At 37.3% G+C, this 27224-nt stretch overlaps 1 protein-coding gene across 2 annotated transcripts; it reads left to right on the forward strand.

The window, feature by feature from the left end:
- Window positions 1–4475: 4475 nt before the first annotated feature.
- LOC145772350 (uncharacterized) lies at window positions 4476–25761 on the forward strand. 2 transcript variants are annotated; one of them, XM_082584228.1, is made up of 10 exons: window positions 4476–4576; window positions 16541–16972; window positions 17196–17382; window positions 19600–19876; window positions 20518–20651; window positions 21361–21511; window positions 22801–23004; window positions 23374–23609; window positions 24380–24556; window positions 25017–25761. In XM_082584228.1, exons 2-10 carry the CDS (start codon window positions 16683–16685, stop codon window positions 25179–25181), a joined length of 1821 nt encoding a protein of 606 aa, XP_082440354.1. In that variant the 5' UTR covers window positions 4476–4576; window positions 16541–16682; the 3' UTR covers window positions 25182–25761. The 2 variants fall into 2 exon arrangements, with proteins under 2 accessions (XP_082440354.1, XP_082440353.1); XM_082584227.1 differs by lacking the exon at window positions 4476–4576 and adding an exon at window positions 11453–11548.
- The last annotated feature ends 1463 nt before the right edge of the window (window positions 25762–27224 follow it).

Below are 27224 nucleotides of genomic sequence, written 5' to 3' on the forward strand. Positions count from 1 at the left end.
TACTTTCAGACCCGGGCCCGAGATGATTTTAGGGGTTCCTAGCCCCGTAACTTTTCCAAAGGGCACAGGAACTTCGAGAAACCACCACGTATTCTTCAGATGTAGTATTTTTCAGATTGTAGTATTTTTCAGATGTAGTAGTGTCTTGGTTTGGACCCCAAGGGTTTCATTAATACAGAGCCCAAATTATTCTCTCAACGGTCCTGCATAGCAACCACTGTGTTGAAAAATGAGAGGCTTTTAATGAAGTGACGTCCATTTGCATACCAGAAGGGAAAGCTGAAATCAATGTTTTGCGGCGTATAATGAACTGTTGCATGCATTTTCAAAGTAAATGCCAAAAAAAACGCTTGACATAAAGTAAGCTTAAATTTAAAAAGATTATTCTGACAGCTTGATCAGACCTTTTACAAATGACCTTCAGAAACCTGCAATGCTTCTGATCGTGAAAGAATTGCTCTCTTACTGACCTTTGGAGTGAACTCAGCAGTAGCCCATATTTTCACTTGACGCGTTCTTTTACGTCTTTTGACAAGTTGAGTAAAATGTGACATTTTGATAAGAGAAATGCTGCCAATTGATCCAACTTGAACCAACTTTCCTCACTTCTCGGCAGCATTAACTCAATTATAATCGTACGGTAATTGAAAGTAATTAAATACACATTTTCATATAAGTGTAATTAAGACGTTTTGTTGTTGTGTAAATGTAATTCTAAAAAAAATTTGGTCTCAATTACAATTACTTTTGCTTGTAGTCCAGGCCCGTAGCCAGACATTTTCAAGGGGGGGTTCCCAAATCCAAAAATATGGACCTTTTGATAACATTTTCTTCTTTGCGTGTCTACAAGCAAGCAATCAAAACATAAGAAGTGGCAGTAAATAATACATAGGCCAACAAACAAAACAAACTTCAAATTGCCAACATTACAAAAACGAAATAAATAAATAGGCTACAAACAATTTTCACATTGACAATAACATATCTACAAGGGCGCCGGAAGCGGGGGGCAGAGGGTACGGATGCCCTTTTAAGGTCATGTAAGCTACTGCACATTTTGCAATATAACAATTTCTGCTATTCGCTTTTAGCCTAAATTGTCTACGATATGCGAGGTTCTAAACCAGAGATCCGCAAATTGTGGGTTGCGACCCAAATTTGGGTCGCGAGACCATCCACAGTGGGTCGCAAAAGGGTTTAAACTTAGGCTACTATAAATATAACTTGTATGTCAAAAATAAATACAATCATATACTCTTTGACGCACTGAGTTTCGTCTTTCCCCCTAAAACATCGGGAAACTGATCGTAAGCTACATGTTCCGAACAATGGAAAACCTCTGTCCTTCTTCCCCGAACTAAAATATCTTAGGGTGACACTAAACAGATCGCTCACATACCACCACCATTTGAGGTCAATGCGCAAGAAACTTACATCCCGCGCTGGGCTACTCAAGCGCCTGGCTGGCTCCAGCTGGGGGGCGAGAGCTGACACTTTGCCTATAGCAGCCTTAGCCCTTTGTCTATTCTTCATCAGAGTACTGTGCACCTGTGGTGCTGCAGTGCTCACTGCCACAACATCGACACAGCCATAAACAGCGCCTTGCGCACAGTAACCGGATGCCTGCGTCCCACACCATTGGACAATCTCTCCATTCTCGCTGGCATCCAGCCCGCTGATCTTCGTCATGAAGAAGCCACTCTGTCTCTCAGTCGACGGGCACTGGAGCCTAACCATCTTCTCCAGCACAAGAGCTCTGCTCTCCAAACGAGCACTCCCGTCGACTGAAATCAAGACACCCATTCGTGCCAGCCGCTCAACTTTTGATCAACGAAGCTGATGAACAAAACATCTCTGCGGCTACTTGGGCAGACCATCTAGGCTATTGAATTCAAAACGGAAGTCAAGTATATATAGCCTATTAGTATTACCAGACTCCATTCGTTCATTTCCTACGCCGACGCATGCTCCATAGGCCTGACACTACAAAGACAGGCATGGGTGCGCCTCAACAGTCTTCGTACGGGCGTCGGGCATTTCCGCTCAACCATGCACCAATGGTGAATGGCCTCTTCCTCCTCCTGTGAATGTGGTGCTGAGGAACAGACCACATCATCAATGACTGCAGAACGGAGTGGAAGGTCTGCGCGTCTTGGATGATGAAACCAAAGACTGGCTGCTCTCTAGTAGCCTTCCAGTGTAGTCTTGGAACATCGTGAATCTGGGGTGGTAAAAGGATAGATTCTCGTCCTCAGAGGCTTACACGACGACGACCACAGTTAGTACGTCCACTCACTTATTAAGCCCAATTTGGTCAATTCCTAAAAGTATAGGAGTGGTAGAAAACCCCTCCCCCCGCTCAATAAGCCCAAAATGGTCTGGTCCCGATGTGGGCTTAATAAGCGGGGACGACAGTATTAAAATTGATATTAAAAGTTGTACACTACACCTTCTCCAAAATGTGGACCTTTTCTGCTCAAGGGGGGGTTCCCGGGAACCCCGAGAACCCCCCTGGCTACGGGCCTGTAGTCATTATATCAATACTTCTGTTAAGCCGCTAGTTGGGCTTCAAAAAAGGCTTCTACATTGCAACCTAATTATTATCAAATAATGCAGTTCTACTTGTCTTTCATAAAATCAAACTTTCAAGTATCAATCATAGACATAAATATTGAAACATTTATTTTTAGCAATTGAAACGTGTAATCAATTACATTTGAAAGTAATTATTGTAAGTTGTAAATTTCGGAAAAATGTAATTGTAATGTGATTAAATTTTTGATAGTGTAATTCTAATGTAATTGAAATGAAAACTATGTAATTGATCTAACTCGGCTTCTTAGCAATCTTGAAAAGTTTAATTTGATATCCCAGGAAATTTCATCATTAAACTATACAAGTTCTTTGGTAGAAACTTTGACATAGCCTCTATAGTCTAAACTGACAGTACTGTACAATAAGCCAATGATGGCTGGCCTACCGCATGCATTGCGATATCAATAAAATCAGTTATGCAACAGCAACTGAACATGAAAACTTTGCAAGAGGAATCGGAACCTATTGAGAATTATTGAACCAATCATATGAGCCTAATCAATAAGTGATACAGGCATATCTTCAATAGTAGGCTAAGTTATTGACAAAAGTTATTTGAGTCGTGATAAAAATGTTTGTCCTTCCCTGCAGTGAAAGATAGGTTTTTTAAATCTATTTCTACTTTCAAGTCAGGCCCATTGTTACATTAATTTAACGTTTGTTAAAGAAAAAGACTGACTTGCTGGAAACAAATAAAAAAAGACTTAGAACATCCAACTCGCTCTGTTACAGAATCTTGTAGCCTATTCCGTAGCAATGGCATAAAAATTTGCTTTGATGTGTATTGTATTGTTCAAATGTTTATCCGACCTTGGAGTTTTTAATAGCGAGTTGTTATTGACTAAGCAGTTGCTAAAAATAAATCATACGCAATGGGCTGTTATTATGCCAGCAAGTCTTAAACGTGTTTAACTCTTACAATTGATATGGGTACAAAATAATTATAAGAAGTTTAATTTAAAACAAGTAATATTTTACGCAATCAAATAGCTAGCAGTTTTTTTGGCAATATATTTTTTTACATATTAGTTCAATTACCAATAAAAGTAGTTTTTACCCACGAACAAATTAATGTCATCGCGTGCTTCCGGTTCCACCCTTTCGTGCTTCAATGATAACGTTAGAACCACAATTAGCTACAAAGTAACTCAACGAAGGTTATTTTGAGGAGATACTCATGATAAGAAAACGAAATTAAAACCATGTGGTATTGTTGCTCCAAATAAGGATATCAAAAATAACTCTTGAATTGATCTCCATCAAATTTCATCAATTAAGTTAAATATATGTTTTGTTCACGATTTGAAGAAATGACGGATATGTGATTTACATCTTAAATCGGCAGGTGTTGATGGATTGAGCCCACTTTCCATGAAGTTCGTTATATGGAAAAGCGGAACGGATCTGCATCATGTTTGTGCCTCATAATGACGACAACGTTCTTCTGAAGAGAAAAATCGTGTTTTACTGATCTTGAGCACTTCCTGAGTTTTACGTTGTTTTATTTTTCAAAGTTACAGTACAGCAATGATGCATTAGTTTGGTAGATAATCATCAGTGCATCAACCCATTGACAAATCTTTGCACAAGAAAAAAAATTGCAACTGCAACAATGTACTGCATACCAAGTTGAACAAAAATGCTTAAACAAAGTAAACAATTTAACGGAATGTTTTTGCATTTTTGGATTTGACTTTTCCAAAACGACAGCGGCCATTCTCAAATTTTAATTCTTTGCCTGGCATTTGTAGCTGCATTTTTGTCAATTGCTATTGTACCTTTGCTATAATTTGTATATAACTCTTTGCTATTTTAGGCTATACGTTTGCATTTCATTTACGCAGACCAGCTGTAGGAATTCTTTTTATTTCTTTGTCTTACTGCAACTAAACGGCAACCTGAAGTGCTTTGGATCATTAATTGTGATAAGTTTGATTTGAAGATATACGCGGTCATCATCTTTATCTTGCAACAGATATCGGTAAGCAATGTGTGATGAACTGTGATTAAAATAACAGTTATTTGTTTTAGTTTAAGTACTGTAGCCAAAATTATGACTTCCTTGAGCCTACATTTGTATATGTTCTGGTTAGATGATTCTGCAATAAATGTTTTTTAAGTAAATTAATGGGAGCGATATCAATTATCCAAAACTTGCACTGTCATATCGGAGTCACAATCGTATTTACTGCAAAAGCTAAACAAAAATTTCATTGCTTCATTAAAACTCTTGAATGATCTTTTTTTTTTTGAAAGGAAGCGATTGCTGTAACAAAAAGTATCCATCAAAAAAATTTAAGTAAAACATTTTAAACCCATGTAGCCTATTTATTTACCTTTGGAAAACAGTTCGCTTTTTTGCACCACGGACAGGTAAGGCACAACAACACAATAGGGCTGAGCATTATAAAAACATATGTAATATATTTACAAACAGTTTTAACAGTTAAGCATTTTCAGCTTTTAAGCCCTCCATGAATTTGAAAACATAGGCTATGCAAGAAATGCATTGCTTCCAAATATTACAGCTGTCTCTATGGACAGTTTTTAAAAATTTAAAGAAGTAGTTTCCACGGTCACTTTCTGGATACAAGCCCAATAGTATTACAAAGGTTGTAAAATCGTTTTTCCGATAATGGTTCATTTAAATTTCTTACTTTTACAAAAAAATGTTATTTTAGCGGTTTCTTGACCGGTAATATTCACCATTATACTTTCTGCAGAAATACGAAATTGATGAAGTATCATTACTTCCTTTTGAGCACAACTCAAAAAGCTTCATTGCGTTTCGATAAATCGTGCCACGTTGAAGTGTATTGTGTTTCTATTTCTTCCCTACAACCTCATGTAACCTGCTCATGAAAAGGGCAACCCTCTTTGCCGTATTTAGCAACCACGCTGCCAAAGCTTCACGAACACAATTCTTTGAACTGAAGCCTTGGATTACAAATGAATCCATAATAAAATCTATTTAACAAGTAAGCCTGGCAAACGGCCATGCCTCACTTCTAGAATACCCAATGCAATTTTGTTAGTTGTTTATAACATTTGATTGTATTATTAGGCTATTATACATCAACGTAAAGTATTTTTTGCTGAAGCTCATTTCCTAATTAACTTTGAAAACACATCACATCGGAAAAATTACAACACAATAGAATAATATGGGAACCTTTGTACACAAGAATACAATCCGCCGCTCTATTGTTGTTCAGTTGTATACTTCACAGAATGACGTCTCGTTATCTCTAGTTGTTTACCTGGCGAAGTTTTGATAAAAGAAAGTTTGCTTATGAAACTATACAAGCCTTGAAAAATTGATTTAAAAATGTCCAAGTGTGGTCCAATGATTTTATTCAGTTTGACAAAAATTGCAGGATTGGTTGTTAACCTTAGAGCATATGCTACTTGATGTCTTCAAGCTGTATTTAGGCTATTCGTTGGTCATAGTTTTCCCAGTTTTGTCACACCATCGTAGTGATAGACTGAAAACGTAGACTTTTATGGCTCAGAACACTTTGGAGAAGTTTTGTTAAAAAAACAAAACGAAAAAAAATCATTCGAACGTAGTTACAATGGGCTAACCTTTGTTTTCCTTGGTTTCAGTATGATAAGCGAAGGTTTGAGCAGGTAGGCTATAAATAGCGAGTAGAGTGAATAGTGAATACAAATGAGTGAATGAATATAAATCGCAAAGTACATATTTTGTATCATATGATATTCAGGAAAGAAGTCCAATTGAAAACTCTGAAAAAAAATATTAGCCTATCAGTATCACAATGAAAATACTGTATGTAGGCTAATAGTTAAAATTAAGTGGTTTTATGGTACTAAACTTGCCTGCTGCAAAAAATCGGTTGCTGTTGTGCGGACATACAAATAAATAGCATCTCTAACTTGTGTGAATTACCGTTTCAGCAACATTTTCACCAAATCTTAACATCAAAGCTTCAATAAAACTGGAAAAACATTCCGCTCCTAAACAACGTAAAGTTTAGAAATTTGTTGACTAGTCTACATGATGTAGGCTAAGGGTGATATTTATACTTGAATTCATCAAACTTGGTAGTCGTGCTCAAATAATTGAGTGATTATAATCTTGAAATAATTCAAGAACAACGCTCAAAAATTGTCCCCATCCCGCTATTGGGACGTTGGGTGTCGTGTTGATCAAATTTTTATCTAGGTTTTGTCCACTCATGGTGATGTCGCTAATGTAGTTATAGACCGAGAGCCTACGACAGAAGATTTCACCCCATAAGGTACAAAAGGTTTGAGCCCTTGAAGTTACTGGGGTCAACCATGTCACTCACAAAAAGTATGGAAGATTGACCGCACCGGGTGGATCTGGACCCTAGAGCTCCCTAAAAAGCCCAAAAAGGGGGTTAATTTCACCCCATAAGGTACATGGACCAAACTTGGTGAAAACGAAGTTCTATGTCAGGACATCACAAAAATATCAAATCTAACAATATTTTCGAGTGGAAAGGTGATGTAAGACTCCCCCCAAAGTGACCCCCCAGGGGGTTAATTTCACCCCATAAGGTACATGGACCAAAGTTGGTCAAAACGAAGTCTTATGTCAGGACATCACAAAAATATCAAATCTAACAATATTTTCGGGTGGAAAGGTGATGTAAGATGCCTTCAAAGTGACTTCCCTTAATGTGACCCCCTCGGAAGGTTTATTCCACCCCATAAGGTACATGGACCAAACTTGGTCAAAATGAAGTCTTATGTCAGGACATCACAAAAATATCAAATCTAACAATATTTTCGGGTGGAAAGGTGATGTAAGATGCCTTCAAAGTGACTTCCCTTAATGTGACCCCCTCGGAAGGTTTATTCCACCCCATAAGGTACATGGACCAAACTTGGTCAAAATGAAGTCTTATGTCAGGACATCACAAAAATATCAAATCTAACAATATTTTCGGGTGGAAAGGTGGTGTAAGATGACTTCAAAGTGACTTTCCTTAATGTGACCCCCTCGGAAGGTGTATTTCACCCCGTAAAGTACATGGACCAAACTTGGTCAAAACGAAGTCTTATGTCAGGACATCACAAAAATATCAAATCTAACAATATTTTCGGGTGGAAAGGTGATGTAAGATGTCATCAAAGTGACCCCCAGAGGGTTTATTTCACCATAGAGTACATGGACCAAACGTGGTCAAAACGAAGTCTTCTAGGGCACCACAAAATATCAAATCTAACAATACGGTACTCTCAGTTGGAAAGGTGATAAAAGACCTACCCAAAAGTGAATCTCCTCCTATAGTTTAATTTACTTCATCCCTTTCTCGAACCAACCTTGGTGTAACGAAAGTGCTATGCCAGGATAGTACGAATGGATTAAATTTAAAAATATTTTTATATAGGTTTTGATGAAATACATTCACAAGCTGTCCCATGATGCATGAAATGGAACTATAGCCTACTTTACAAAAAGTTTTTGTATAAATCATATTAAGTCAATCGAAAAAAGGCAACAGGACATGACAATACATGGCTTTGTAACACCAAAAACAGAAAGTACGTAAGAAGCATATAGGCTACAGTAGCCAGAAAATTGATCCAAGATCTTGATACCACCACTAAATGTGGACTTAATCGAACAACTGACTATCCAAATCAAAACGTTTCGAAATGAATCATTTGGAACGTTAATTTAGGCAGTAATGAACATTTTCCAGCTGCTACAATAAATAACCCAATAAACCCAATGTAGTAAATTTTTGTTTAATGCCATTTGCTTCATGTCTCCAATCAGTTATTGTAACTGTTCATTCATAAACAGAGATTGTTTGTGTAAATGTAAACGGTAACTCAATTGGTTAGCGCGTCACTTCTGGAACGAAGAAGCTTCAAGATCAATAGCGGCGCTGGTTCGACTCTCGGGGTGTGCGCTTGAGCAACGCACGTTAAGGGCTGCTCTCCATTCAGCGGCATCTAATGGATGGAATAATTCCCCGACAACAAGCCTTCAACAATCGGAAACTTCACTCTGTCAATCTCGGTGACCGGGCCTGCGCCAGTGATTCAAAGCCTCTACAAGTATGCGAAACTGCCAGGATTAAGCTCTGCAAGAAGCTTTCCCAGTCCGAGGATAAAGATTCAATCAATCAATCAATCACTGGTGTCGCTTTTACTTTCTTCGTCTTATTCTTCAGATTCATACAATTCTCCTGTTATATACAGAGAAATAAAGACTGTACGAAACAATTGCTATTATGCACTACAGATATGCGTAACATACAATAGTAATTTTATTATCTTTTACAGACGTCTATTTTTCTTCGAATAATGCAACATTGCAACTTACTATTAACTGGAAAAAGTTCAACATTTATTTGTTATTTAGTGCACCCAGGCATTTTTCTCAAGATTGCAGAAACTATTGGTTATAGGTTCCTAAAACGAAACTTTACAGCCAGTTATTGGCTAATGTTTACAGTAAGAAAGTAAACGACTGATAGACCAGGAGAAAGTTTTATATTTATAAAGGGTAACCCAAGCGACATCCAATGCTGTTTACCTTCTTCTTGACTTTCCTGGATGAGATCAGATTCCACGCAGAGACATCTAAAGATGCTTTATACCTTTACCTTCAAACCACACCACTTTATAAGAACCTCCTTCTTCTTTCCAGCCATACTCTAGCAGCAACGTTGCTGCTTGTTCACTTCTAGTTGAAGATAACCACCATCTTGTGATGAGATGTGTGCGCCTTGTCTTCTGGAGAAGTACTCGTAAACAAAGTGGTAGAGTACTACTATCTACAGTAGCTTCTGGTATGCATGATATCCTTTCATTTTCTTTTTTGGGTTTGTAGCCGTCTAAAAACATTTGTAAACGGACTTCGTTGACATAATTAATTTTCTTGTTTTTGTACATGTTACACATAAAGTTCTCTATGGCGATGATAGTGTCTTCACTAATTTCTTTGTCGTGTCCGAGTTGGCTAAAAGCTGCCTGCGCTTCGTGGTTTCCTTGGAGTAATTTCAGCGGCCGCACTTTCCCTTTCCTGCTAAATGACGAGGTGTAATCAGAATCTGTAAAGGCATGATATGCAGGTAAACACTTGCAAATCGTCACTCCAAGTGCGGTAGGCCTATGCAGCTGGTTGATGTTGATGTACCGCTGCGTGTTATTGCTTTGCAAGCCAGCTTCTATCCATATCTTTAATGAAGGATCAAAAGTTCCATAGCAACCTAAGCCAATTACAAGACAGTCAGTGTCAGACGTGCGGATAACCACATTGCTTGGGGCTGGTACATCGCAGACAGCTTGCTTTATCTCTGTATATAACAGGAGAATTGTATGAATCTGAAGAATAAGATGAAGAAAGTGAAAGCGACAGCAGTGACAATGAAGAATAAAGAAACGACCGTTTACATTTACACGAACAATCTCTGTTTATGAATGAACAGTTACGATAACTGATTGGAGACATGAAGCAAATGGCATTAAATAAAAATTTACTGCATTGGGTTTATTAGGTTATTTATTGTAGCAGCTGGAAAATGTTCATTACTGCCTAAATTAACGTTCCAAATGATTCATTTCGAAACGTTTTGATTTGGATAGTCAGCTGTTCGATTAAGTCCACATTTAGTGGTGGTATCAAGATCTTGGATCAATTTTCTGGCTACTGTAGCCTATATGCTTCTTGTGTACTTTCTGTTTTTGGTGTTACAAAGCCATGTATTGTCATGTCCTGTTGCCTTTTTTCGATTGACTTAATATGATTTATACAAAAACTTTTTGTAAAGTAGGCTATAGTTCCATTTCATGCATCATGGGACAGCTTGTGAATGTATTTCATCAAAACCTATATAAAAATATTTTTAAATTTAATCCATTCGTACTGTCCTGGCATAGCACTTTCGTTACACCAAGGTTGGTTCGAGAAAGGGATGAAGTAAATTAAACTATAGGAGGAGATTCACTTTTGGGTAGGTCTTTTATCACCTTTCCAACTGAGAGTATTGTTAGATTTGATATTTTGTGGTGCCCTAGAAGACTTCGTTTTGACCACGTTTGGTCCATGTACTCTATGGTGAAATAAACCCTCTGGGGGTCACTTTGATGACATCTTACATCACCTTTCCACCCGAAAATATTGTTAGATTTGATATTTTTGTGATGTCCTGACATAAGACTTCGTTTTGACCAAGTTTGGTCCATGTACTTTATGGGGTGAAATACACCTTCCGAGGGGGTCACATTAAGGAAAGTCACTTTGAAGTCATCTTACACCACCTTTCCACCCGAAAATATTGTTAGATTTGATATTTTTGTGATGTCCTGACATAAGACTTCATTTTGACCAAGTTTGGTCCATGTACCTTATGGGGTGGAATAAACCTTCCGAGGGGGTCACATTAAGGGAAGTCACTTTGAAGGCATCTTACATCACCTTTCCACCCGAAAATATTGTTAGATTTGATATTTTTGTGATGTCCTGACATAAGACTTCGTTTTGACCAACTTTGGTCCATGTACCTTATGGGGTGAAATTAACCCCCTGGGGGGTCACTTTGGGGGGAGTCTTACATCACCTTTCCACTCGAAAATATTGTTAGATTTGATATTTTTGTGATGTCCTGACATAGAACTTCGTTTTCACCAAGTTTGGTCCATGTACCTTATGGGGTGAAATTAACCCCCTTTTTGGGCTTTTTAGGGGGCTCTAGGGTCCAGATCCACCCGGTGCGGTCAATCTTCCATACTTTTTGTGAGTGACATGGTTGACCCCAGTAACTTCAAGGGGTCAAACCTTTTGTACCTTATGGGGTGAAATCTTCTGTCGTAGGCTCCCAGACTATTAGTCACAAACCAGAATTTGTTCAGAATTTATTTGGAGTTAGAAAACTGATGTTATAATATATCTGCGCTTTGGATTGTCATTTTGCTCAACCATGACGACTGCGACAAAACTGGAACTAAGGTAAGAAACGAGATCACTGAAAAGATAAAATGCAGATGCTCCATTCTATAATCGCCAAATAGCCAACAATTTTAAGGCGCAATGCATAAATAGGTTAAATGTACTGGTTTTTTTTTTAACAAATTATGAAATAGCCTACATTAGTCTGTAAAGATCGTTGTTTCAAACGCTATTTGACCTCACATGGATTTGCTACTTAAAAACGCGTTACTCTATTGAACTAAAAACATTGTTGCAAATATTTCGGCTCAAAGGAAGACTTTAAAAATGACACCTCGGAAGACTAATGCTATGGCAAATTGTCTCGGATATTCTAAAAATACCTTTCAAGCATTAATGCGGTGTTCAGTCGATAAAACAAAATGCAAAGATGAAGTTTAAAAATGTTTTCCTGCTTTATCAACATTTTGCGCGATAAAGAGTATCCGTTGTATCTTCAGAGCGAAAACGTAGCTGTAAGTTACGATTTGATAACAAGCTTTGTGGGGTGCCTACCATAACTGATAGAAAAATACAAAGTTTCGTAAACACAAATTTGGAACAGGCTAATAACTAAACAAAAGTTGTTTAAAATAACATACTGCTTTCGAACACATAAAAAAATATTGGCCTACTTCATAAGCCTGGAAACTACGTGAAAACCAAACTGTTGAATGCCGGTAGCCGTCGTCGTGTGACCCTATATGGGGCCGAGGTTCTACCCTTTTACCACTTGGTGTTAAACACGTTGAAAACAAAATGAACACTAAGTTTCAGGCTGTGTTAAAATTACGCATAAAACGTACAATGAAGACTTAACAACGTTTGTGAAATAAATTCTTTCGCTACGTTTGAGCAAAGTTGTGTCGATCATTTAAACTTTAAAGCAATTGAAAAGCAAATAAACTTCAAACAAAACTGACATAGTCTTGGCAGTATCTTTTCCTTTTAGCTAGCAACTGCGATGTTTTTATTAAGATTCAAGTTGTATTTCCTAATGTAAGGGTAAGCTTAATACCTCTACTGTACAATGGCGTACTCAGACATTCTCATGAAGATTAGGATTTCATAATTTTGCATGATCAATGGACAGACCAATGGAAGGCGAATTGTCACTTTAGTCAAATAAATTTGCGACTCGCAAATTGCTACACCACATGTTTGAATGATTGTGTATTGTAGTTCTACCACTTTTTAATTTAATAATGGTAGCGTACTGTACGTAGCGTACTAATGTGTAGCCTATGATAGCGTAACTTACTTATTAAACCACAATAAAAACTAACAAAAAAGTGAAAATAGGGCAAAAATGAAAATAATGAAAAATTATGAAAAGCTAACAGAAAAGTCATCTTTAAATTTTTTTTGTAAATTAATCAGAGATCGGAAACTTATGGGTCCAAAGTCCTGGCTCAGTCCGAGATTGGGCAATACATCTGTTTGTGATGATTAGCCGCAAAAAAAATTACGAAATGATGACAACTATCAGATGGTGGAATAAGTGTAACTGACGTTTGTTTAAAGATTTGTAGATTTGGTTTTGTGATGGTTTAAAAAACAATCCACACTATAAGGTAAAAGCGACATTGTTAAAGGATCAACGGAGCGACCAAGCTGCATTTCTGTACATAGTCTTTTCGTTGATCTACAAACCATTTCTTGAATACATTTTCATTAAAATACTGTAGGCTACGTCTTGCTAATATCGGTTTGTAGAAAAAAAGATATAATTAAATACAGTGACAAAAAAGAATATGAAATACTTTATGAGAAAAAATAGTAACAAATGGCTAAAATTTTGAACACATCAAGCTTGTTAGAAGGTAACCCCTCGCGATTCCCCCTTCTGATCACTCGTTGTTTGAGGTAGAGTTCTACTGACAGTCATCTCCGTTAGATTAACGTAAGTTGTTGAGAGCTTGTGTGAGGTATTTGTGTTTCTACACATATTAGCCTACAGATATGTAATTCCCTTTAAAGCGAGAAGTGAAATTTGATCCGTCTACGAAAGCCGCACTTGGTTACATGCTCCTAGCAACGTAACTGCTGTACTGAGGTCAGATTGTATGACAAGTAATTGTTTTCTACCGGTTGTGCTATTTCTTTTACTCGCTTTGCTGTGATCATTACATCCCATTAGAAAAACAAATTACCCTGTTCAAGAAAAATAGGCTAAAGTCCATCTCAGAAAACATTGCAAAAGTAACCTTACTTTTTAGACGGTATAGAATATGCATGTTGCATAATTATAAGAAAGGTCAAATGTTGCATAACTATTACTTGAAAAAACGTTAGCGAAATTTAATTTCTTGGAATGATAAGTTGGTAAATGATTTAGCAATTCTGTTTAAATTGCAAAACATTCCAAACGTTGTTTTCTAACCGCATGTCTGACTTATGGTAGCCTATAAATGCAACTTTTGTTTTCATGACCTCGAACAACGTTACTGGAACAAGGAGAAAGAAATTGTCGAAGGCATTCTTTTAGCACATATTAAAAAAATGGCCATAGGCTACTTTAGCAAGCTTGCTATCTCGCTGGCGACAACCTCTATCATAACATTTTTTTCACGGGTCAGACTCCAGAACAGGTCACACCCAATGGCGTAACCAGATTCATTTTCCAGGGGAATGGCAATTAAAGGGCAAGGCTTTCTCCAGGGGGAGGGACAATATTTTTAGAAACGTTAAAAACAAAGGCAATATGATCTGCTTTAAAATTAAGGTTAACTTTAAACAATAACTGACTTTCTGCCTTGGAAGCTTTTTGACTGGTCACTCACAGGCGCGTAGCTAGAAAAAAAAATAGTAGTCTCTTATTGTAGTAGATCCAGAGGTGGTCTTGGGGTCTTTCTGCATTTTTTTTTTTTTTGAAAAAATACCTTGAAATTGCCCATTTTGAGTGTACTTTGAGCCTAAATCAACAGCAAAACTCAAAGTTTATTTCAGTTATATAAAACCGCTTGCATATATAAAAATATTTCTATATTTGGGGGGGGGGCAATTGTCCCCTTTGATTACGCCCCTAGTTGTACGGATTGCACTTGCTGAAACAAAGGACAAACGACACAAATGACAGTTTCATAGAACGAACATGCTGAATCAAGATAACACATCATCAATCAACTGTGACGTATTGTTTTCAGCTGGATCAAGAAAAACGGATGTATTTAACTGAATCTGGTTAAATTAGGGCCCAGTGATTACCAAACTGTGTGCGGCGGCACACTAGTGTGCCGCCAGAGATTCTCAAGTGTGCCGCAAATCTTTTTGGAATTTTGGAAAAGAACTGTATAAATATTTGAAATAATAGCTTCCTCAAGCTGCAGGAAAAAGGATTGATTGCAAGTTACAAAGTGGCACTCTTGTTGGCGAAACGTAAAAAATCACACACGGATGCAGAATCAGCCAGCAATAGCCATTGTTGTTGAAGAAATGCTTGGTAGTGCTTCCCCGGAAGAAGTTGGAGTTCCGTTGTCAAATAGCACAATTTCATGAAGCATAGAAGAGCTATCCTCAGATTTAAAGAATCAAGTTTGCGACCACTTTGTTGCTACAGACAAACAGCTGTCTGTACTATGGTCTTAACAAGTTAACGAATCTACTGACAGAACTGAGAAATCTCATCTGCTGGCTTTTATTCGCTTCATTAACAATGAAACATTGATAAATGAATGTTTTTTTTGCAACGAAATGAAGGGCACAACCAATGGAGAAGACATATTCAAATTGGTAAATGAAAATATTTTGCTTTCTGAGTTGAAATGGAGTAACTGCGTGAGCGTTTGTACTGATGGTTGTCCTTCAATGCAGGGGAAAAATAAGGGTCTTGAAGAAAGTCTTTGATTCGTTTCTTGCTTTTAATAAATCAACTCATAAACAAGAAAGCATTCTGCAAATCATGAGCACATTGTCTGGACTTCAGCTTAAACTGCAACATTACTTCCCACCATTTGGAAGCAATGAATCAAGCAATCTTTCTGCAGAAGAAGAAGAACAGCTCATTGATTTACGAAACGACCCGTTTTTTTAAACGCTGTTTCCACAAAAAAAACTTGGATGAGTTTTGGCTGTCAGCTTCCAACTCCTATTCCATGATCGGTGCAAAAGCAATCAAAATTATATGACCATTTGCATCTTCATGGCTATTTGAACATGGCTTTTCTGTTTGGACTAAAATTAAAAGCTGTAAACGAGAGAGACTGCTTGGAATGGACGATGAAATGCGGGTATATTTGTCAACAATGCAACCTCGTTTCAGTCATATAAACAAGCACATCCATCCCATTAACACGTGGAAATAAATTTTTTTAAAGCAACTTTTCTTCTTTTGTATAAGTGTGCCGCAAGCATTTTATAATTTTTCTAGCGTGCCACAAGCTGAAAAAGTTTGGGAACCACTGAATTAGGCGAACTACTGTACTGTTACCGTTAGACATACAAAAATCTAATCAAAAACAGTTTTTCCTGATTAACGTATCATCAGCTGCATTTTTACAGAAGAGGCAAGAAGGGGACAAGGAATTTTATAGGTGCCCCCTTCTTGGTTACGCCTCTGGTCACACCAATTAATTATCGTTAATGTAAAATTATAAAGTGCTGTTTTCTTCGAAATGATAAACCGTTGGCTGAAATTCATAGCGTTCATTTGAATCTAATGTACCATACCTATACTAAGTAAAGAATTTCATCCAAAAACTTAATTCCCCGATGGAAATCCCCGAGATATCGAACACAGGCGAAGAATTCATTCAAATCATTTTGTTATTGCAAACATCGATTTCATTTGAAAAAACATTTCCTCGAAACTTAGGTGAAAAATAATAATTAGACAATTATTTCATTGCCAAGTTATTCTTCATACTTGGTGACAAACCTGACAGCACCTGGACTATTTAACATTTTCTTCACACGGAAACACAAAATATGAACATTATGTAAAAGATCATAAAACTCACTTTTTGATACAAATTCACAGCCAACAAACATTGAATAAATATCTATTTTATTCAGGATTGATTTGGGGCCTGGGATCGTCGGAGAGCTGCCTGCAGAAACCGTTACTGAAATTAAGAAAAATTCTTATCTTCCAAAGAAAACTGCAGCTCGAGCAAAGACAACAGGATCTAAGCCTAGAGACACATCTTCTTTGAACATGCCAGCAGATGAAAAAACTGATGAAAGGAAAAATAAGGATGCAACGGAAAAACAGAAACAGAGAAGATTAAGAAGGAACGCGGATGCAAAAGTGGCAAAGAAAATACTTAGAAACAAAGACACTCCTCCTTCTGGATCAAGAGTGGTCATCAATGAAGAGGAAAACAAGGAACAAATAATTCCTGAAGAGAAGAAGAGAAGTATCTCTGTTGTAAACAGAAATACACCTGCAATAACTATACATACTCCCTTGAGAGGAAATCCGGACAGTCCTTTAAAGCCATACAAGTGAGATATAAATTGCGTTATTTCTTCGTCACATAGGCTACAATATTCTGAGAAAAAATACATTGTATTTTCTCAAATCAAGTGCAATCCTTTTGATTTTAGCTGACATACAGTACAAGGCCGTATCTAACATTAAAATTGACTAAAAGTAAAGCAATAAAGTCAATTGTACTGTATTCCTGCATTAAGTTTCAATTTAACTACGACTCCTCTGCTTCTTCAGATTTCGTCCTGGAAGAGCCACTCGCAGTTCTTTGCTCCGACTGACTACACCAGGAACGGCTCCGTATCCCTCCAGAACAGAGGAAAGGAAAAAGCTGGATGTTGAAGTTGAGAAACGAGCTTTGAATGAGCTGTTCAACGCTTTAAGCATGGGGACAAGAATGCTTGAATTCAAAGATCTATTGAAGGTTCACAAATTCAAACAAACAAACAAACATATTTTTTTTAATTTAAACTGTAATATTTATTGTGTACCGCCAGTGCGTAGTCAAAGACAATAATAGCGACAAGGAGCACGCAGACAACACTACATTTTTTCGCTAACAATATCAGTTTTTATGAAAAAAAGCAATTGGCATTCTAAAAGTCTGAGCCAAGTCAATGGATAGGGGAGGGTGGGGTAAGATAAGCACCTTTTTGCTCAAGTCACTTTTACAAAGAAACGGTTCGTTTTGGAAAACTTTAAAAGGGTGAACTTGAAGTACTAGTGAATCAGCTACATTCTAGACAAGTTTGATCACCCTGTCATTTATATGTTTTTCTATATTGATATTTATATGCGTGTTGCTCAACCTACCCCGACATAAATTGTATGGGGTAAGTTGAGACATGACCTGGGGTAAGTTGAGCAATTCTATTAAGTTGAAGCATTCCCCTGTCAGTTTGTTTGTATAATTGTCGGGCATTATGCTTTAAAACGCAACACTGTTTTTTTTTTATCCAATATGAATAAAAAAAAACACAAATTTAACAATTTAAAAATTGTTAATTAACTTCTTCAAGATACCGGTACTTCAATTAGCATTGCACACTTTACGCCAACATGGTTTTTGCGACAAAATAAAAATATTTAAAAAACTACAAGACTAACTTATCTGAACTTTTTATAGAATATCCTCACATTTTATACTTACCAACACAAAAAACAGATTTGATTTACATGGTGTATAACAATAAAATTATTCAGTTTTTGGGGAAAAAAAGTTAGAAATTTCAACATAAAACAATATAATTGCGTGCCATTGTAAAATGCGATTGTCACTGGACATAACAAATACATTGAATGACATGGCATTATGGGTGATATATTCAAAAAAAAAATCCGCAGTCTTGTTTTTCCAGAAAGCAGAGGTTGCTCATCTTCCCCATTGCACACTTTACCCCGGTCTCCTCTAGATGTTGTGAAGCCACGCATAGAAAGATAATGAGACAATGCATCTTTCCATGCTCTTAAAAGGGATAGATGCATGGTATAGTTGACAGGGGTGTCTAGGGGATTATTTTGGGATCCTTATAAAAGGAAACAAAATGCTGTATTCTGTAGGCCTACACTGAAATTTACTTCCTTATAATTTTTAAATTGTAAAATTATACAACAACCATACATGAAATGTTTCATAATATAAACAACAAACCTCGTTTAAATACCAGTGAACAAATTAGCCACGGTACAGACATGAGCAAAGTTCAGAGCAGAGACGTGGCCAAGGGGAGCTTGAGACTGAGGCAAACGCCTTTCAAAATTTTGTCTTGCTCAAACCCTCAAAAATGTTTTCAATCTATTACAACGTTTTCAATACCATTATAATTGACTTTGAATAACATTTTCTCCTTCAAACAGTTGCCTTTCCTTCCAACAATTTTCTTTCCAGCTACGCCTCTGATCCAGAGCAAATTGCGCGAAAGAAATGCCGTCTATTCTAAAATTTGTAACATGGCAACATGACAAGGTTTCTTTGTACAAACTCTCATTAAATAACGATAATCTGTTTTTTAACTTGCATTTAGTATGCGGTCAAAGTTTACATTCCTGTAACTTTCTAGCTGCAACATTTGCACTTTGCTGGTTACACAGGAATATCCTTAAAAGGCAAAAAGGACAGCTCTGCTTAAATTGTATAATAAGTAAAACTGAAGGTGCTAAGCCAACAATTTATAGTTTGACGTCAATCAGTCAGCTGTCTTTCGTTAGAAGCAAACTAAAGCCAGATTTTTCAAGCTGATAAGTATTGATGAATTGTAAATATACGCAGCTTACATTTTGTGGGTGAAAGCAAAGAGCTTTCATCATCCGCCTACCAACGCTATTGTACACGCTTACTAAAGCACTACACAGAAACGTTTTATCTGTTTTCACTACACCATAGGCTATGGTAAACAAAACAAATTCAAATATAATTATATTATGTTGTGCCTGCATACAACAATCGTTGCATTTGTAAAAGCTTGAGATTTTTAACTATCTGATGCGTTATTTCGAAAAAGTCCTTTTAGGTTTAAAAGACCTTCGATACGTAGCTTTTTTTGCTCTTGTTTGGAATAATTTAAAGAAATGAAATGCGGAATACTTTAGGTCTTTCCTGAGCCGTTAAACTGCAAACTCGGCATGTTTCATTTTTATCCAGGTAAAAGTTACAATTGGAATCGAGGAGCATGTTAGTAAAGAAACATTGGAAGATCTGAACACATTCGAGAAGATTTTAGATGAGCTTTGCGTTCATTGGAAAATTCACAGGATGGACCTTGATCTTTTGGAATCTCTTCTACAAAGCATCGGATTGACAGAAAGATTTGCTACCGATGTTGAAAAGTACAAACAAACCATAAAATACTATAACCTGCCAGCGACTTCAGAAAGAGAAGTAACCACAATAATTGGATCATTGCATAATCTTCTGCAAGGTAACTACAATTATGATAAGAATCATGTTTAATTTTACTTCTTCTTCTTCTTTTTTTTTTTTTCTTTTTCTTCAATTGCCTTGCCCACACCAGGCATCGACGGCCTCGGAAGAATAATTAGACCAACTATTCCAATGGTATGTTGTATGAATGATTGTTTCTGCCTTGTCGTTAAATTATTTCAGATGAATTTGTTTATTTTAATGCACTAATGTTTTATTTCCTTAAAGTTTCATTTTACTGCAGTAATGTTAAACTTTTCTCATCTGATGCACCATGCCTGATGTGTTCATGTTCTAAAATTCGTTTGACCCGATCCACAATAGTCTATCTGATGCATCGTTACTTTCAGTTGGCGGAAAATTATTTTTATCATTATTTCATAGCAAATTTTTTAAAACTTTAAACCCAAGCAACACTAAAGAACATAATCGAGAATAGGGAATGCATTGTCTGATTCTAAAGTATGTGAGACTGCCTAGTGGAAATTCATCTTAGAAGAAGTTACTAGGTTTACCTCAAATATCTTATTTTTTCGAGCAGTCTTTTCGAAGAGTCATTATAGAATTGATACGTTTTGTGATCAATACGTGTGGTGCTCCGATGATTTTGTTACCAATTGTATTTTATAAAATTCGTAGGTTCCAAAGAAGCTACAGGAGTTTATACAACAATGAGCTTCATGCATTATGGGAATGTTTACAGTTTCAATCGAGCAAAGTTATCATGCATGAAAAATGACTTGGCAACACTGTTAAACATTCATACCACCCAAGTAAGGAAAGTAGCCTAGTTTAAAAGATTTGAATAGTCTACTTCTTGATCAATCCACATGTTTTTGCGTTCATTTAACGAAAAACATTGAATTTAAAAACAAACTGCTTAACTTCATTAAATTATCATGATAAACATGGAAGCTAGCTACGTGAGCTTCCACCAGTGCAGGAGGAGCCAGGATTAGGAGTGCAAGAACCGGAAGTTTGGAGTATTTTGCAGTCGGAGTCTCGGTCATAGTCGGAGTGGAACCAGAATCTGAAATTCTTGGTAAAAACAGGAGCCGGATTGGAGACGAAATCTAATGTTTTGCCAGATTATACTTTTAGCACACAGTATTTACACTGCACTTGGCGCAGTTGTTATTTTTGTGTACTTCAATGATTTTATTATTCAAGCAGTCATTTTTTCATTTAAATGTATGTTTTTGTTTTGAATGACTGGAAAAAGGGAAGCTTATTCGTTATAGTATAAAAAACACTTCGATTGTGGTTTATGGTTTGCGCTCAGAGTCCGAATGAAGTTTGAAGTCAATATTTCCAAACTGTTTGGAGTAGGAGTGGAGTTTACCTTGTTGCTTTACAAGGAACAAATTTTAGGTTACAATTTTTAGTTTATTCAACCCAAATACGACGTAGGATTGAATAAATTACAAGACATTACATACGTGACATCTAACTATTGCTACACAATATTAACCTATGTTTTAGATGACATACATAGCCAAGGTTCCTGGTAATATCAAAGGATATCTCACAGTCTTCATACTCCCTTGTTCCGTGAGCAAACGGCTGCTCCTTTGCGCCAAACGAAATCATGATGTACTGATGTCACTTGGACTGAAGGGGATACAAGTGACAGGTGGATTAGCTTTAATAGCATGCATACCTGAAAATAAATAACAGTTGACTGATAGCCCCAGTAGCCATGTTGGTATTTCAGTTAAAACGAAAACGGTAACACGACTTTCAAATTGCAAACTCTACTTTCATGTTTTATGCCAAGCATTTTGAGAAGAGCTCACCGTTCAGCAATAACTGGTGGATAGAATAATTTAGACAACAACACTTCAACAAATAATGGACTCGTCGCTCTGTCAATTTTGATGACTTGGGCAGCTTCAATGGTTCAAAGCCTCTACAAGTATGCGAAACGCCCAGGGTTAAGCTCTCAAAGACGTTTTTCCAGTGTGAGGACAAATATTGCAACAATGGTTTGGTTTAGAATCTTTATCTTCGGACTGACAAAGCCTTGATTGGTTATTTCTGATAGTTTCGCATACTTGTAGAGGCTCTTGACCCAGGGCCGGTTACCGAGATTGGCAGAGTCAAGTTTTCCGATTGTTGAAGTGTTGTTGCAGGGGAATTATTCCATTCAATAGCTGTTGCTGAATGGAGAGCAGTCCTTAGAATGCGTTGCTCAAGCTCACACCCCGGGAGTCGTACCTGCGCCGCGTGATCTTGAGCCGGGCGCGTAACCACTGAGCTAACGGGGCAGACAACCTAACAATCAACCAATCAATGTCTCGCTCTTAATTTTAAGGAATGGAAGAAGTTGTTGATTAATTGATTTTTGTCACATCTAAAGTTGTTCGCAATGGCTAAGAATTAAATCGACAAGAAGTGAAGAATCTTCGTGAACACTTTCCAGTTTTTCTTCATGTGTCTTGCCAAGATATAATAATTACCGTAGATGCTGTCGATAAATATTGAACCGAAGTCTTCACTTAGACTGTAGGCTACAAATGCTCCTGCCACTCATTCACGTATCCTGAGTGAGTCCAAAGTGGTTGATTTGCGGTAGACCTACGAGTGAAAAGGGAAAACATTAACACTTTCTTACTAGTCTACGTATAAAAAATACAATGCAATATGTGGAATATGAATAAGAAACGAATAAACAAAAAATAAGAAACACCCAGTTTTTTTTTTGTTTGTCGTATCCAGGCTTACATCTGGTGGTTGAAGATTTAGATTAAGTGGACGGGAAGGCAAGGAAGCCAATCTTCATGTCCACCTTCATGTCCACCCAGGTCTTAACTGACAAATTAATTAAATACATTTAATCCAGACAATATTTTTGTAATGTGATTTAATAATTTGTTCAGTGATGTTTTAATTAACGGAATGTTATGTGATAATTATGTGTAGGTTCTGATGGTTTGCGATACACTCAAAGCATGAGTTACTTGGAAGAAAAGGTTCCAGTAGCCACCCAAACTCGACAAGAGGATCTGAGAATAAAAAGCAGAAATGCTCAAACTGCACCCACTACGTCCATGCTACCTCCTCTCAGCAGTCTCTCTAAAAGCAAAGACGCAGTTAGTCCTCGACCATTCACTAGAGGAACAACAGGTACAAGCAGAGTCAGGCAAATACATAAACTTGGTCTTCAGCAGGTTTTTTCGTCTTTCGAATGCTGTAGTGCGATTTTACAAGCGTGAATTGCACCATTTACCAGACAAAATAATGAAGTGCAAGGCTTTCTAACCATAGATTACAACTATTTTCTGGTTTATTTGCAGAAATTAAGTCCCTTCAATGAAATTCTATACACTGACTTATTATCAAGAAAAATTTAAAAACTATTTTAAATGAATGATCCGGCATATTGCATTTCAAATTAGCTCAGTAATTGTTTTAATAAATCCACCGCTTTGTTATTTGAGTAGGCTACTTAACTGTCTGATAGCCAGGTTAAACGCTTCAGCTGTATTAACACAGGCCAATTCAAAAAAGTGGATGCTGCAAATCCTCAGCAACCACAATCTAGAGCCGCAGTGGAAAATTGGTTCACACATTTGCCAGCTCCAAGTCCCCAGAAATTTGACGCTTCTTTATTGGTGCAACCTCATCCAAACGAAGAAAAGTTTGAAAGAAGAGTTGAGCTGCTTAGATCAACTTTGCATACACTGTCAAAGTCAGATAGTGAAGAGCTTGTACAAGTGCTTCTGGAGCAGGTAAGCAAAAAAAATATTCATTTAGCTTCTGCATTTCGGCTGCATGGCCGAGTGGTGAGAACGTCTGCGCGACGTCCAAAAGAAAGTGGGTTCGATACCGCTTCATAGCACGTGGCTGTGTCTCTACAAAAGACTTTTAATGGCAAGCCAAAATAAGGAGAGCAGCTGACTTGAAGACTACAGTATAAATCAACCTCGCTGCTTCCCGTCGTCTGCTGCATTGTATTTGATTTTTTGTTTGTGATCTTCTTTTTCTGATCTGTGATCACAGTGTATTGTATGTTACCGCAATGGGCTCAAATAAAACATGATTGTTATTATGATATTATTTCAACCGTTGATTCAAGATCAATCGGCGATGGCTCGGCTCTTGTGGTGTGCGCTTGAGCAACGCATTTCATAATTGCTCTTCATTCACATGGTGGATGGAATTGTTCTCTGACAAAAACACTTCAACAACAAGTGGAAACTTCACTCTGACAATCGCGGTGACCATCAGGCATGCGTCAGTAATTCAAAGCCTCAGCAAGTAGGTTATGCAAAACTGCCAGGATTAAGCTCTCAACGAAGCTTTTCCAGTCCGAGAATAAAGATCTAAGGATAAAATATTTTTTGTTGATTCCAAAAGTTCAATTAGCACAGAATTTAGTGATTGATTTGGCGTGAAACCTATCAAGTGGCCAAACAAATAGTCGTAAAGTTATAGAATAAGATATGGATTAAACGATTTTCAGAACGTTTTCAAAAATTTGGTTGGGTGATGATTACAGGTTCAATCTCTCCATCGAACCATTGCTTCTTTGAAGAAAGATTTGAGAGAAAAGTCACGTGATTTGAATTCAAACCAAGGATTTGTTCAAAAAGCCGAAAAAGAAATCAAATCAATGGAAATGCGGCTAGAAACCAAAGCGCAACAGATCAGTGAAGTCAACAGTCAACTGGTGAAGGTAGATATCGTATCGTATTAGTTAAAAACTACTAAAACAGGGCCGTAGCCAGACCACAGAGCAAGAGGGGCCAACTTTTTTTACGGGGGGCCGAAAAAATTGAATCATTATAATTGTAGGCTAGCTGTTGCTCGAGAATGTTGGCATTTTGTCAGGGGAAGGGGGGGCGAATTTTTTTTCAGGGGGTCGAGGCCCCCCTGGCCCCCGGCTGGCTACGGGCCTGTACTAAAAAATCATAAGTTAGACCTAGGGGCGCATTCAGCCACTAGTCACAAGTTGGGGGGGACGATTTTAACAAAACACAATATTGTACCTTAATCCAACCTTGAATCGTTTGAATGAGGTTACTTTTCTGTGTTTTAGAGGAGGCGATTTTCCCAATCACCCCCCTCTGGATCCGCCACTGGTTAGACTTACGGTAAACTATAAAAAAGTTGTTGAAATTTTGTTATGTTTTTAGAAAATAAAGAGAGTGATGGGAGAAAACATAAAGCTGAAAGAATTGCTGAGACATCTCGATGCAGAAATCGACATTTACAGACAATTTGAGAAAGACAACAGATTTGGAAATTCCATTCGAGCGGTTAGGCTTAACAGGCCAGCGCTGCAGCAAGGGGTATTGTAACCCAAACACTTTTGCACATAGCCTAATACATTGGAGTATCATTCTCATCGATTCGAAGCAAATGACGTGGGCCTACGTAACCAGAAAAAAAAATTGTTTGGGGTTGCATGCACCAACTGTGGATCATTTACTGATAAATATCGCGACCGATTGAGTAACATTAGCGGACTGGTCTTTTTTGTTATGCATCTACACTGTCGTATATAACCCTAAAGCGCATTTAATTTGTTGAGAGTCTATTTTAAATGGTTGACTGTTCAGCATATTTGTCACAGCCTCTTAATTTTGTGCCAGCTGGTCTGCTTTACTGTCTTTTCACATTAAAACTTTCCAATATTCATGCATGACGCATCTCTATGAAAATCAGATCTGTGGAACTGCTTTTCAAAAGACTTGGCTCCAAAGCTGTCAAGCTTTACTCCAATGGTTTCAGCACCAGAGCAGCCGGGCTTCATCCCAGTGGCTCTGGAAAGAAAAAAAAGAAAGTAGTAGCCTAGTCTATAACACAATTGGTGGGGGCAGCAAATCAGTCTTGCCAACATGGTTGCAATAAATCGCTTTTCTGTGTTCTTTTGAGAGTAGGCCTACTACTTAAAAACTTATCTCGGATATTGTGTGACTTCATTGTTTTTCTTTCCAACTATAGCTACGAAACTTGCTTATGATCAACTGCGTAGGCTATTACTTTACTCTCACCATAACTTACAAAATACCAAGCTGTACATTACATCACTCCCAACTAGCGAAATCCAGTCGTCTTTTGTATTAATTTAACGTCTTAAACACGTTTAAATCCAGGGTAGCCAGCAAAAAATGTTGGGGAGGAGACAATTAGGTATTGTTGCACATGTCATTGAGCCCGACAAGGAATCGGCGAAAGCAAAGCACCCAGAGGAGGTCTTCCCGAAAACATTTTGAAAAAAATACATTAAAATTGGGCATTCTGAGAGTACTTTCAGCCAAAATAAATAAAAAAACTCTGTTAATTAATGCTGTAACAGAAGATGAAATGTTTATTCAAAACATTTTGGAGGGGCAATTGCCCCTATTCCCTGCGTTTAATGTATATATTCTTTTGTTGATTCATATGAAACAAAAACCATTTGGTCAGTAAAAAAAGCTTCAAATTATGGCATAGCCAGTCATCTCCTGACAGTGTCTGGTCTCGCAAAACAGATTGAATAAAACTAACCCAGGAGTATCTTTGTCGAAACTGGAACCGGAGCTGACAGTTTTTGTGGCTTCAGCTCCAAACGCTTTGCTCCACGGCCGTGGTGTAAACCCTTTTGTACAAGAAATTCTTTGGCGTCTCCTGACGAACAGTCCTGGTCAAAAATTATATTCAGCTTTCAAATCTTGTCGATATTATCAAATACGTCCAGATGCACAAAATATGCTACGTAAAAGTAATTTCGTGTAGCACTTCTGAAATATTGTGCTATTTCTTTCAGTTGATTGGTAACCCTTGCAAATATTGACTATGATACTTATAAAAAGATTTTTTTTTTCAAATGCACAGCGGCATGTCACATGATTAAGATGTGAGAAAGTTGTCTGCAATTCCACATCAAAACTCTTTCGGAAGAAATAAACATTGTATTGAGCACAAAAACAACAGCAACGTTTGTTTTTAACAATTTGTTCACAAAAGTCAATAATCATGCTGCAAGATAAACTGCATCCACAAATAGATATACTTTCTCCACTTTTTCAATTGTATTAGAAATTTTAGACTAGGGCATGAAAAACTACACTTTTCCGGCTTACCGCTACACTCCAGACCTGCACAACTCATAATGGGGCACGAAGAGCAAAAAAGAACTATATTTCGCAGGCCGCATACGTACGTTGTGACGTTTCTATAATGGCTATACTAAGGGTAAGAGATATTATTCAGATAGAAAAAAATCAAACCAAAAGGTAATCGCAGAAGGAGCGTGTTGTACAACACTATCTCATTGTTGCTTTTTAAAAAGTTAATCCGTATCTAGAATCAATTCCCAGCCGCATGTGGCTCGCAGGCAATGGGCTATGCTGTGCACT

Source organism: Aplidium turbinatum, chromosome 6 (genome assembly GCF_918807975.1).
Source record: "Aplidium turbinatum chromosome 6, kaAplTurb1.1, whole genome shotgun sequence".
Taxonomy (NCBI): Eukaryota; Metazoa; Chordata; class Ascidiacea; order Aplousobranchia; family Polyclinidae; genus Aplidium; species Aplidium turbinatum.